The sequence below is a fragment of the Tachysurus vachellii genome, chromosome 13 (assembly GCF_030014155.1).
Source record: "Tachysurus vachellii isolate PV-2020 chromosome 13, HZAU_Pvac_v1, whole genome shotgun sequence".
Lineage (NCBI taxonomy): Eukaryota > Metazoa > Chordata > Actinopteri > Siluriformes > Bagridae > Tachysurus > Tachysurus vachellii.
In genome coordinates this window covers 4,044,956-4,058,053 of record NC_083472.1, presented here as the reverse complement: position 1 = coordinate 4,058,053, position 13,098 = coordinate 4,044,956, and the positions used below count along the sequence as shown (strand labels likewise).

The 13,098-nt window shown below is 40.5% G+C and overlaps 1 protein-coding gene across 2 annotated transcripts in view; it reads left to right on the top strand.

The window, feature by feature from the left end:
- kiaa1549la (KIAA1549-like a) overlaps positions 1 to 12,613 on the top strand; it is a 72,134-nt gene extending 59,521 nt beyond the window's left edge. The window contains exons 17-23 of one of the 2 annotated variants that reach the window (XM_060885969.1): positions 653 to 782; positions 4,519 to 4,887; positions 7,549 to 7,646; positions 7,907 to 8,046; positions 8,498 to 8,649; positions 9,926 to 9,991; positions 10,526 to 12,613. In XM_060885969.1, the coding sequence (XP_060741952.1) occupies positions 653 to 782; positions 4,519 to 4,887; positions 7,549 to 7,646; positions 7,907 to 8,046; positions 8,498 to 8,649; positions 9,926 to 9,955 (919 nt within the window). In that variant the 3' untranslated portion in view covers positions 9,956 to 9,991; positions 10,526 to 12,613. Of the gene's footprint in view, positions 1 to 652; positions 783 to 4,518; positions 4,921 to 7,548; positions 7,647 to 7,906; positions 8,047 to 8,497; positions 8,650 to 9,925; positions 9,992 to 10,525 lie in introns of both variants that reach the window. The other variant, XM_060885968.1, reaches the window with a different exon arrangement.
- Positions 12,614 to 13,098: the final 485 nt, after the last annotated feature.

Genomic DNA, 13,098 nt, shown 5'->3' with positions numbered 1-13,098 from the left:
ACACAGCGAGTCACACGTTTCCAACGCTCAGCGTGTGAAGAACATGTTCACCTTTTCTCCCAAAACAAGTCTCTAAGAAAAATGAAAAAGCCATAGCAATAAATAAATAAATAAATAAATAAATAAAGAACTTTACTAAAAAGAACATGCATGCAAAGATAAAAACATGGAACAATCGAAGATTTTGTTTGTTTGTTTGTTTGTCAGCTTTCAAGATCAGCTGTTAGTTGTCATGTCATATCTATGGAAATGTGGAAGGCAACCTTCAAAAATTCCAGACTTCCTCAACTACGTAACAAAATGAATTTTAAGTCTGGATTACGGTCTTGTTGTGATCCTTGTTACATAATTACGCTTTTATGAACACGTTTAAACCAGGGACATGATTCGTAACTGCATCAGGTGTGACCTAGATGAGTCTGGTTCCTCTCAAGGTTCCTCCCTAATATTGTCTCAGGGAATTGATCCTCGTCGTTGCTGATATTTTTTTGATTTTTAATGCTGCTTTGTATGATGACGTCCAATGTAAATTGCGCTCTACAAATTGGATGATGAGAGATTTGGGGAAATTTTGCACCTGGTAGGTGAATGCCATCATAAATTATGCCTCTGCCAGGAGGTTAAGATGAGTGCTTATGTGTTGTGCGTTCAGTGAGAGTCAGAGGGAGCCGGCGTACTGGAGCAGACAGTCTCTGAATACGCCGAGTCCTGTGGAGACCGAGCTGGATCTGCTGGTAATGAGGGAACGTGCCAGGAGGGGGATCCGCAACAGCGGCTATGACGTGAGGCTCTCTCGTTCTCTCTTACACACAAACAACAAACATATCCTCAACACAACTCCATCAACACATCACACTTTAATAATCATGCTTCAAAGATGCCTGAACGCTTTACCGGGCTCAACTAATATCTCATCCCTTAAACAAACCTAACTACAGAGTCGAGCTGTCCTGCCTCAGGGTTTCTGCCTTCAGAGGTTCAGTTTAAATATTTTTGTTTTGCATGTTCTCCCCGTGCCTCGGGGGTTTCCTCCGGGTACTCCGGTTTCCTCCCCCGGTCCAAAGACATGCATGGTAGGTTGATTGGCATCTCTGGAAAAATTGTCCGTAGTGTGTGATTGCGTGAGTGAATGAGTGTGTGTGTGTGCCCTGCGATGGGTTGGCACTCCATCCAGGGTGTATCCTGCCTCGATGCCTGATGACGCCTGAGATAAGCGGTAGAGAATGAATGAGCGAATGAATGAATAAAAGCCCTGAACGCTGCCTGGAATTTTATCCCTTTATTTGTCAAACCCACAAATCATTTACTATGTAGAAACCAGAGCGAAGAAAATCAGCTGTAACAGACACATCAGTTCACACACCGAATCGTCAGCGAGTCGACAATCGAGTGAGACAGAAGCTTTAAGATCATAAATAGTGAACAAGATTAGATTAAAAGCTTCTAACAGAACTAGTCACTTGCTTGAGGGACTTCATTATTTTTGTTCAGACGTCCCTGCTTTGTAATAAGTTTTCTTTTTCTTCCTGACGCTTCAAATTCAGTTTGGCACATTTTTATTTCGGAATTCGTTCTGCTTTATAACACATCCGACTGAAGACTTATCGAAAAGTTACGACAGAGCACACAGAGATAACACGAGCTTGTTTATGACGAGTGGGATTCAGGATGTCCCACTTTGTTATTGTTTGCTCTGAGACCTCTTTTGGTTTACAGTCGATCTGAATATCACGTCACTACACAGAGCAGCAGCCTGCAGTAAACACAAATTCATGCAGTGGCTATTCAGAGCATTTCCCATGAATACTGTATGTGAGACGGGAATACGCTCCGGACGGGACGCCGGATTATCATTCCTACAGTACGTGTAAATGTACATAAGTGCACCAAGCAGGCGTAGACGTTTACACCTAGGCTGCAATTTAGCCGACATGTTTTTGGAAAGTGAGAGGAAACCTGAGAACTCAGAGGACTCCAGGGGACATGCACAGGATCAAGCCAGGAACCCTGGAGCTGTGAGACACTACATCAGTCTCTTCCTGCTCTGTTTTTAATACTGAAGAACATGTCATACTGATATTATACACTTATATACGTACAGTAAGCAAGGTTTTATTCTCTACACTGTGGGCTCTGTTAGGAGCAGTATGCTTTATACATGCAGTACGATATTGTATGCTTTTTAATCAGTATTAAAAGTACTGAAAAAAGTACAATGACGATTAAGTACGATTGCGAACTGTTCTGAGTGTTCAAGAAAGACATACTACACAGAGTTTTTCACACTGTACATAACCCTGGGTTATCCTCATACTTAACCTCGCCTTTTACCCCGGGTAGAGGAAGCTTTTTGCCTGGGGTTATGAAACTCTTCTCTGAAGCAGGATCCGAACGGATTTTGTTGTGATAACTCCACATTGCGGTGCTAAACGTTTACAGGGTGATGTTAGTGGTGTTATGGCTAGTTGCTTAGCAGCAGACACCCAATCAGAAACCGAACAGCACCTTTGTGTCTTATATCATGTGAAAACTGTAGAATCACTTGGCTTGGGAGAAAAAAAAAGTCATGTGCTGTAGAGAGGGGGAAATACGTCACGTCGAATATTAAATTAAATATTTAATATCAATGGATATTAAATCCATTGATCAATGAACGGCTGGTCGACTGCATGATAAACTTAAAAAGACTAAAAAAGGACTAAATAGATAGCTGTGAAAAGCCCTATTCGGACGGGATTAGTTTTACGTGGGGACTTGGGGGTAAAGTAATTATTACCAGAGCTTCTCGGTGATTTTAGTCCCGTCCGAATGTGCCATCTCGGTAATCATTACGGACAATGTCAGTAAATATTACGGCGACTTTTACCTTCTGTAAAATGGTCCGGAAAAATTACCTCAGGTAATACTAATCCCGTCCGAATAGACCCGCTGTAAATATGTACGGTAAAATTCCGTCATTTCCTGTTGAAAAGTAGTTATTGGCGCGTTTTGCAAGCATGGAGGCGCTTGAAGAAGCATTCGGTTGCGTTGTAGGTGGTGGGCCAACTCTGTGTCAAACCTCCAGTGTTTTCTGCATACCATTTAAAGCAAAAAGAAAAAAAAAAAGAAAAAAAAACATTTAAAGCAAAAAGAACGTGATAACAGGAAGCGACGTCATACGCACATGACGACAAGGAGGTTACTGTGGTGCGTAAAGCGAGTTACCCCTCCCACTTCTGCTACTTTTACTGAGATGTCTTGTCCCGTGCGAATTGGCCAATTAATATTACAGACGTCCTGAGGTAAAATTGCATTACTCCACATCTTCACATAAAACTAATCCCGTCCGAATAGGGCTAAAGATAACAATACGTGCTCAGGTCCAGAACAGCAGACCTGAACATTTTCTAACAGCTATAGCCGTTTTTTCTAGCTACTGGAACCTAAACACAGAATGTCAGAAGTGTATCCAAGGTAAATAAAGCATGTACCTTTATTAAACAGATTTCCATGTTAATCCAGAATTATTTAAGTTTTAAATAAGTTATTCTTGTGTCATCTAAGATTTAAAAAAAAATCAAGACTCAGGAGACCTTTGGAGCTGCTGTGGTAGGCATAAAAATCACTGGGTTGTGATCATTAAATGTTCCTGTTTTTCATGCTGTCGCTTTATTTAAAAAGATCAAAAAAAGGTTAATTAAAGGAGAACACTTTGACGTGGACGAACAGAGGAACAGAGGATGAACTACGTCCTCTTATTTTCACACGTTCGTCCGACTGCTGCCTACTGGTCTGTTTGTAAAGAGCAGAGAATCTTTCAAAGCTACAAAAATGTCATTTCTGAGCATTTGCTTTTAACTTTGAGCCATTAGACCCAGAAAGCCCACTTTCTTTAACATCCTTAGTTACACTGCTGGTTTTGCATAGACTGTGTAAGATCTTCCGTTGCGTCGTCGTTGCCTTTCTGCCATAGTTTCGCCGTGTGGCCCGGAAACTTTCTGGTCTGCTCGGGATAGATACAGCATTTTCCATCCCTTCCTGCAGTAATCACTGGGGTCTTCTGGATGGCTGAAGCAAAGGCGATTACTGCTCAGCCCATTTTAAACAGCGTTGAGGGAGAAGCAGAGCTCAGAGTGTATTCAGAAAGAGTTCTTCCGTCTCTAAATCCTGACGATCAGACCGCAGCAGCCGCAGTCCCAGCCAGCGGGAATACGATTATGGACTGTTCAGGGATTCCGATGGGGAATTTGATATGAGTTAATAGCTATAAATGTGCTGAGCTTTTAACTTGCAAATTGGAAAGGTCTACTGTGTGTGTGTGTGTGTGTGTCATGCTCACTTTATGGCAATATCTATGTAGACTTAATCTGTGTGTCCACTGGTGAGATTGCTTATCTTATTAAATCGAGTGTGTGTTTAACTGTATTTGTGTAAATCTTGGTCTGTGTGTGTGTGAGTATGTGTGTATGCATATAAATTAGATTCCCTATATTTCCTGTATTTTTGTGTCAAATTTTACATTGTGTGTGTGTTTCCCAGGCTGAGCCAGAACCTTTTGAAGAGACAGACGTGGACCGCCTCATGAGCTCTCTAGGTTTTGGAGGCAGTCACCACGTTAAAGGTCACTCGGATTCGTCCACTCTGAGCTCTCAGCCCTCCATCGACGAGGTGCGGCAGCAGATGCACCTCCTGCTGGATAACGCTTTCGGTTTGGCCTCGGCCGAGCCGTCCGGACACGGCCACCACCCGCACCACCCCCGGCACGGCCCCCACCCTCCGTACCCCCCTGCTGGTCCCTATGCGGACGGAGTGACCAGCGCTCCCGGCACTATGGACCACCCGGCTGGAGCTCTGCAGCGCGGGCCATCGTTTGAGCCCGACATGCACCAGTGTAGCCTCCCCAAGCCTGTACGTCCTCACTGTCCACATTTACACGTTCAAGTAAATACCATCTTTTAATGATATATACAACATCTACTATATACAGCATTTTATATTCAAACAGAGCATGTACTTACACATACTGTACGTCCTGCTTTAATAATAACAACCATTTATTATTATATGGGAAAATGTATAACATATAAGAGAGAGAGAAACTTTATTGTTATTGTTTACAACACAACAAACTCTCAAACAACAAAATATTTAAGAAGTTATTCAAATTAAAAGTTAAGAAATAAAAAAAGTGAAAATCAAGAAGGTAAAATAATTTATTGAAAGTTTTCTTTAAAAATTTTACCCGAATATAATTTTTACAGGGGGGGGGCACGGTGGCTTAGTGGTTAGCACGTTTGCCTCACACCTCCAGGGTTGGGGGTTTGATTCCCGCCTCCGCCTTGTGTGTGTGGAGTTTGCATGTTCTCCCCATGCCTCGGGGGTTTCCTCCGGGTACTCCGGTTTCCTCCCCCGGTCCAAAGACATGCATGGTAGGTTGATTGGCATCTCTGGAAAATTGTCCGTAATGTGTGAGTGCGTGAGTGAATGAGAGTGTGTGTGTGCCCTGCAATGGGTTGGCACTCCGTCCAGGGTGTATCCTGCCTTGATGCCCGATGACGCCTGAGATAGTCACAGGCTCCCCGTGACCCGAGGTAGTTCGGATAAGCGGTAGAAAATGAATGAATGAATGAATAATTTTTACAGATTTCTGCATGATAAATAGCTTTACGTAGCCAAAAGTGTCCACATGTGAACATACACATGTACAAATCCACTTTGACTTTTACCCTCCAAATATCAAGAAACCAAGATTCTACAGTTGAGGCAAAACGTTCACATACATATAGGTTAGATTTATTTCATCATTTATTTACCATATTACATTCCGCAGTTTGCATCTACAGGTGATTAGTATTTTCTTTGCTTGAACTTGAACCAGACTCTTTGTGCAGCCTTCCACAAGCTTCTCGTCCATAAAGGACTTTTCCAACTCGGGCAAGTTTGTGGACTTGTTGCTCAGACCGCCTTTTCCAATTCTGCCCACAGATTGTTTATGATATTCAGGTTGGAGCTTTTTGATGGCCAGTCCAATGTTTTCACTTTGTTGGTTAATGGATTCTTTAAGGCATTGTGTTACGACATCGTGTTTACGACCCAGAGTTTTAACGTCGTGATGTGTTTTACATAATCCTCTTTTCTTATGACGGCATCTATTTTCTGAAGAGCATCATTTGCATTGCTAGCAAAAAAACCACAACACAATGCTACCACCACCACGTTTTACAGATGGGATGGTGTCCTTTAGATTAAAAGCATCACCCTTTTTTCTCCACACATTGAGCTGATCATTGAGTAAAAACGTACGTTTTTATCTTACCAGAGAATCACTTCTGACTTGGCAAATGGAACGTGTGGTAATATGAAATGTGTGAACAACTTACTAAGCAACGTGTGTGTACGTGATCATGTGGCCTCAACCATATGTGTGATGGCAGTGTTGGCATTTTAATATTGGAAGATAAAATATTCTCTTATATTTTATAGCAGAAAAACATCTCAGAGATTTCCAGCCGATTCCCCGTTTCTTAAAATAAAGCAGCCAAACGGTTTTGTCAATTCTCAGAGGCGTAGCGACAAGACTGCTACCTGGGACCGTGGACATGATATTAAAAAATGCATTATTTTCAAAATACAAAACTTTTTTGAGCCTAGCTGATGAAATGCTTAAACAGCACGGAGGTTCATCCGACCTGCACAGTCTTTAAAAATAACAATCAGGCAGCAATAAAACTTAAATATCTAATTCTATGTCTATAGTTTTGATGTCTAATAACCGACAGGACTTGAAGAAGGTATTAATTAGATTTAAAAAGTTGTTTATCCTTGAATAAAGATGAAATAAGAGGGGGCACGGTGGCTTAGTGGTTAGCACGTTCGCCTCACACCTCCAGGGTTTGGGGGTTCGATTCCCGCCTCCGCCTTGTGTGTGTGGAGTTTGCATGTTCTCCCCGTGCCTTGGGGGTTTCCTCCGGGTACTCCGGTTTCCTCCCCCAGTCCAAAGACATGCATGGTAGGTTGATTGGCATCTCTGGAAAAATTGTCCATAGTGTGAGAGTGTGTGTGCCCTGCGATGGGTTGGCACTCTGTCCAGGGTGTATCCTGCCTTGATGCCCAATGACGCCTGAGATCTCCCCGTGACCCGAGGTAATTCGGATAAGCGGTAGAGAATAGATGAAATAAATATAACTGTATTATTGCTATACATTTTTTTACTGTATATTTGTTATAGACAATACATTATCAGTTTCTTTTATAGTCTTTATGGTTAACTTCTGATTATTTCTAGAACCAATTAAAAAAAGGGGAGGGGCTCTTAAATCAGAGTGCTTTGCCCAGAATGCTAGCATTGCTAACAATAAATGAAATGTATTAGTGGCTACTTCATAGCTACTAATACATTGTCTTTATTGTTCATTAGTATTTAGAAATGTTTTGCATTGTTGAAATGAACCTGCATGTTTATGCAGTTGACCTGAGAGTAATCCATGTTATTATGCTAAGTGCTGTACAGGCCGAGACATTTGATTGGCTGTCGTTCTGACTTAAGGGTTAATGTGATTGGCTCCTCAGGGCTTCAGATTTACGCAGCTGCCCGACATGGGTTTGGGCACACCACCACCTCTCATATCAGCTCGAACTGGAGCCCCACCTGGTGCATCAGTACGGCGGTAAGATCTGTGTAGCTTCATTAAAACAGAGATGACTTTATTAGCATCTTGATAATGTTAAAGCAAGGTGTTTCACGCACTGCTCTGAGATGTTGAACGCATTGAGGTGTGCTCTTGTGGCTCTACAGCTCTTTGTGTGTGTGTGTGTGTGTGTGTGTGTGTGTGTGTGTTTGTGTAGATTTGTGTGCTCATTCTGCCCCCTGGTGTTCACACAAGAGTATTGCAATACCAATTTCCAAGCATGCCTCTCTGTTTTCCAGATCAACACCAGACATGAGTCTGAAGCCGCGCGTCTCTGAGGCTTCAGAGATGAATCAGCACAACGGCGCCCCCTATCTGCCCATCAATCGAGCTCCTTTCCCAGCCGTCACTGTCGATCAGTCCATGTCGAGCTACTCAGGTCTGAGACTTAACACATTATAACATATGATGTATAGATAAAAAGCATGACGAATAGCACACATAATGTAATGTGATGGACGGAGGCAAGCACGTGAACTCCGAGAATCATCACTCATCCTGTTTGGGCAACATATAAACAGGTAGCAACAAAATAAATATACATAATCAGAAGCAGAAAAACAACATGCTTAGAAAAGTTAATGGATTTAATGGAACAATATAGAAAAGATGATAAGACAACTATATAAAGGGAAAACACAAAACACAAGACAAGACTGACAGCATGGGGTGGAGACAAGACTAGAATCAACTCATTTCAACTGAAAAATATTATTTCAATGTTATTGTTTATTTGCATTACCACAGTATTCTGTAAGAGATTTTTCAGATGCACAGAAACATTTAGTTTTTTTTATGCAGTCACTCAGTGGCTCGCTTGATCTCTGCAGGAAACCCAATTACAGCTGTTTATGCCATATCAGCCAACCGGCCCGGCTACTCCGACTACTTCGTCCTGTCACCTCCGTCATCGTACCGCAGCCCTTCGTGGATGTCGTATCCTCCGGAGCCAGATGACCTCCCACGCCAGTGGGGTGACACGGTAAAGCTCTTCTACAGCTGGCTGACATTCACCTGATACACTTCACATTCATGTTAAAATCAGAGATTCCACTGATACAATATGCATGTCTGAGATTTTGTACAACTGCAGATCAGATATCGGGAAAAAGAAATCAGATATCAAAACATATAAAATGACTCGACTGTTTTTTTTCATAATAAACACCTTAAAGAAAAAAAAACTATTTAAAAAAATAAATAATAATAATTTATGTATATATATTTATTAATTTATTTTCTTAGTGTGTGTGTATATATACACACCACTGTGCCCCCCCATACATGTATGTGTATATATATACATACATATATATGTATGTATATATATACACATACATGTATGGGGGGGCACAGTGGCTTAGTGGTTAGTACGTTCGCCTCACACCTCCAGGGTCGGGGTTCGATTCCCGCCTCCACCTTGTGTGTGTGGAGTTTGCATGTTCTCCCCGTGCCTCAGGGGTTTTTCCTCTGGGTACTCCAGTTTCCTCCCCCGGTCCAAAGACATGCATGGTAGGTTGATTGGCATCTCTGGAAAAATTGTCTGTAGTGTGTGATTGCGTGAGTGAATGAGAGTGTGTGTGTGTGTGCCCTGCGATGGGTTGGCACTCCGTCCAGGGTGTATCCTGCCTTGATGCCCGATGATGCCTGAGATAGGCACAGGCTCCCCGTGACCCGAGGTAGTTCGGATAAGCGGTAGAAGATGAATGAATGAATGAATATACATATATATATATATTTTTTTTTCTTAGTCTACTTTTAATGTAATTATAGGTTTAATAATAGCCTAGATTTATTTATTTAAATCTATTATAGGTGTTTTTTATAGCTATAGAAGTGCATTACTGCTGCGATTTATTATCAATTGTAACATAGTGTTGATACCGAGTATTTAAGACCATTTAAAACTGAAATCAGTTCATTTTCTGTAGCTTTTCCTTGTCAGAAATCAATACATGTCTGTCGAAATAAGGATTTCCAACTTCAAACACATTGGCATATTGATACTGACTCGATTCTTAAGTCTTTCCCGTGTCATGTGCGATCTTCTCTCCTGCTTTCAGTCAGAAGCTCCTGCTTTCAGCATTACTGAGGAATGACCGAGTCTATTTCGAGACACTGATTCAAAAAAATCGATTTGTTCTTGTTCTTCTCTTTCTCTCTCTCTGGTTGATTATATAATTAAATGGCTGCCCGGTTGTGGACGTAGGCTTTCGGATTCTTTTCTTCTTGAATAAACATGTGTATGTTTTTTTTAGAACCCTTGTCATTTGGAGACCATCTGCTGAGCCGAACGGGCTGAAGGGACACAGCAATGCTCCTGGGTACGTTATCTTTTATTAGTGTTTCTTACTCGGTTCAGTGGCAGCAGAACTGCGGTTTTTAAATAAGGAGCTTAGGTGAGTAAAGAAAACAGTCGATATTTCATCCGCTGAGTCGTGTCTGTAGCGGTCCAAGCTGCACCAGTCAGCTGACACGGATGGTGGATGTGAAGAGGCGTCTTAGAAATGTCTTTTAAATGAGCCGATATCGTGTGATTTATTTTATACGTACACACTGTGTCTGTGAAACTCGGTGATGTCACGGACAGAAACGCACACCAGGGTTTAAATAAAGGCATAAATCAACAACCAAACTCAAAACGGGTGAAGTAAATGAAACATGAAAGACACAGGAAATGACCAAACTAGGGTCGAGACAGGACATGAATCAAAATAAAAGCATGTGGCAAACAAAGAACGAAGCAGAATATAAACAGAACCGAAAGCTCGGAAGCCCGAGGGTGAGATCTGTGACTGTGTATGTGACATAAAATGATGAGTTAATGTTAGAATTAAATTTCATGTGTTTTGTTGCAGGGATTGTACAGTAAATTAAAATACCCTGATCACCACAGAAGCCCAAACCTCTCCTGGCTCTTTGGCCTGAGGGCCGCTCCGGCCGAACAAGTCCAAAACGCCCCGGAAAAAAGGGCCCTGAAAGGCCCTGACCAGACACCACAAGACCCATCAGTCATCTCTCCACCATTCATCAGTGCTTTCTTCTGAGTCTCCTTTTCTCTCAGTCTCAGCAGCCTCCTCATCGGATCCGAGGGCCAAACGATTTCTTCAAGTTTTTTGAATCTCCTCATGGACACGACGAGGAGCCGGTGGTCTTTTATCTTTCTTTCTTCCTTCCTTTCTTTCTTTCTTTCTTTGTGTGTGTGTGTGAGTGTGTGTGTGTGTGTGTGTGTGTGTTTCAAACATCAGCATATTCAAAAGAGAAAACTTTCTTTCTTCTCGAGCGGACCTCTCCGTGTCTTCGGCTCTTGTTTTTACCGAGAAGCAGGCCCTTTTGTGCACTCTGTGTATGGCTTACGTAAAAAAAATGACCTTGATGTAAAAAAGACTGAGCGGAAATCCGAAAACGGCTTGTTGTACTGTACGTAAATGTAGTCAATGACGTGTCTTTTTTTTTTCTTTCCTCAGCCTCTTAAGAAGTAGTCCGTTCTTTCGCTTCGCCTTTCGCTTCTTCTTCATCACAAAAACGTCGGATCACGTAAGACGGCTCGCGAGAAACTCGAAGCAAACGTTGTCAAAGTTTATGGAGCGTCACCTGACACAAAACAACGATCCCGAGCATTTAGCGTTAAATATTACTCAAGATAAACAATAGTGGAATATTTTAGGTCTAAAATATTATTAGAATTTATATTCCTACTCCTGTTCACTATATCACTTTCAGTTTAACAGCAAATTAAAACTATAAACTATCACCAAAACAACATATCTATTTTATTGCCTTATTTTTGATAGATATTTAAATTTATATATGAAATGATATCACAATCTAGAACATTTATCTGCTGGAGTGTAAAGCATACAGTAAGCCAAAAATAAGAAAGTAAGTAATGAAAGTAAATAAATAAAAAGAACTTTTATGCAAACTAAAATTCGACGTTACATGAACGTTTTATAATATTAATGACGGCATCACTCACAAAGTTTGGACACAACAAATCAAATACTCTGAAGGAATGAAAAGAATACACAAACAAACCAAATGAACAACAAAGAAAAGAAATTATTTACCAAGCAATTATTTGAAATAAAAGAAAAAGTACTTTAAAATATATCGAAAACTTAAAAACCGACCCATTAAACCGAATTCGTTTTAGTTTTTTGCAGCTAGCGGAATGTAACCCACCCCAAACTTAGCATGTGTTTCTCGAAGGTTCTAATGCATGTAGTCTGAAGAAACACAAGGGCTTTTATGTACGTAAGGAGATGATGTAAATTCTATGGACGGATCTCCATCGGGTTCCTGTCGTGAACAGTGACATCGACAAAAATCGACAGAAATTAATTTTACCATCGTGATATTTTATATCGTGAAACTGGAGAACGGTAAACAATAGACATCCAAACATAGTGACATAATACAATACAACACAATTGTTTTTTTTTTTTTTTTTTTTTTTTTGGAGTGTTAAAACTGAAGAACTTTGTCCTCTCAATGTAATTAGCCGGTGCTGGGGAAGTGCAAAGCTCTCGGTTGTCGTCGCTCAGTCGTGTGTTTTTTTTTTTGTTTGTTTTTTTTTTTTTTTAATTGCTTTTGCTTTGTAAAATTTTCTCCGTTCTTATTTTTATAACAACTCACTCATCATTTTTTGAGCTATCCGTAGAGGCAGCGTTCCGAAGGCGCCGTCGCCGAGTGTAAAATATCGTGCTTCGATTCACGGTTATGTATTTAAAAAATAAATAAATAAAGAAAAAGCCTCATTGTGAACCTATGTGAAAAAAAACCCCAAAAAAAACAAAAACAAAAAAAAAGGTTGAATATTCTCTGTGTAAATTCACATCATGATGCCGAGATGTCAATCCTCATCACGCAACTCCATAACTGCCAACTGTACAGAATATTTTCAAATAATTAATACAAAAATAAAACCTGCATTTGTTTTTCAAGCTGTTTATTTTTCTTCCTTCGTTGTTGTTTTTTTTTTCTTTGTACGAAAGAACCATGCTTATAATAACTCTGATTTAACAATTTCTTTTTTTTATTTTATTTAAATTTTTTTGTGGTTTACACATTAAATAAAATTAAAATAAAGACTAAAATACGCTGGAAATTACGAGTTTTATTTATTTATTTATTTATTATTTTATTTGAAGACATTGGGTTTCTTTCTTCAACCTTTATCGAGACGAAGATGTCCCGTTCTGGACATATGGGTTTAAACGTACACTGGATTTTTATTATTCATCGCATAGTTGCCTTTATCCGGCGTGAGGAACAGAACGATCCAAGCATATGGTTGAAGGTTAAGGTTCCTTGCTCTAAAGCCCAGCCGTGGCTCTCTGAGATTTGTCATGACTTTTGAGGTCACAAGCAAACAACCTTAAGGTTCTCATCTAATTTCCTGAAGAAGAAAAAAACAACAACATATCAT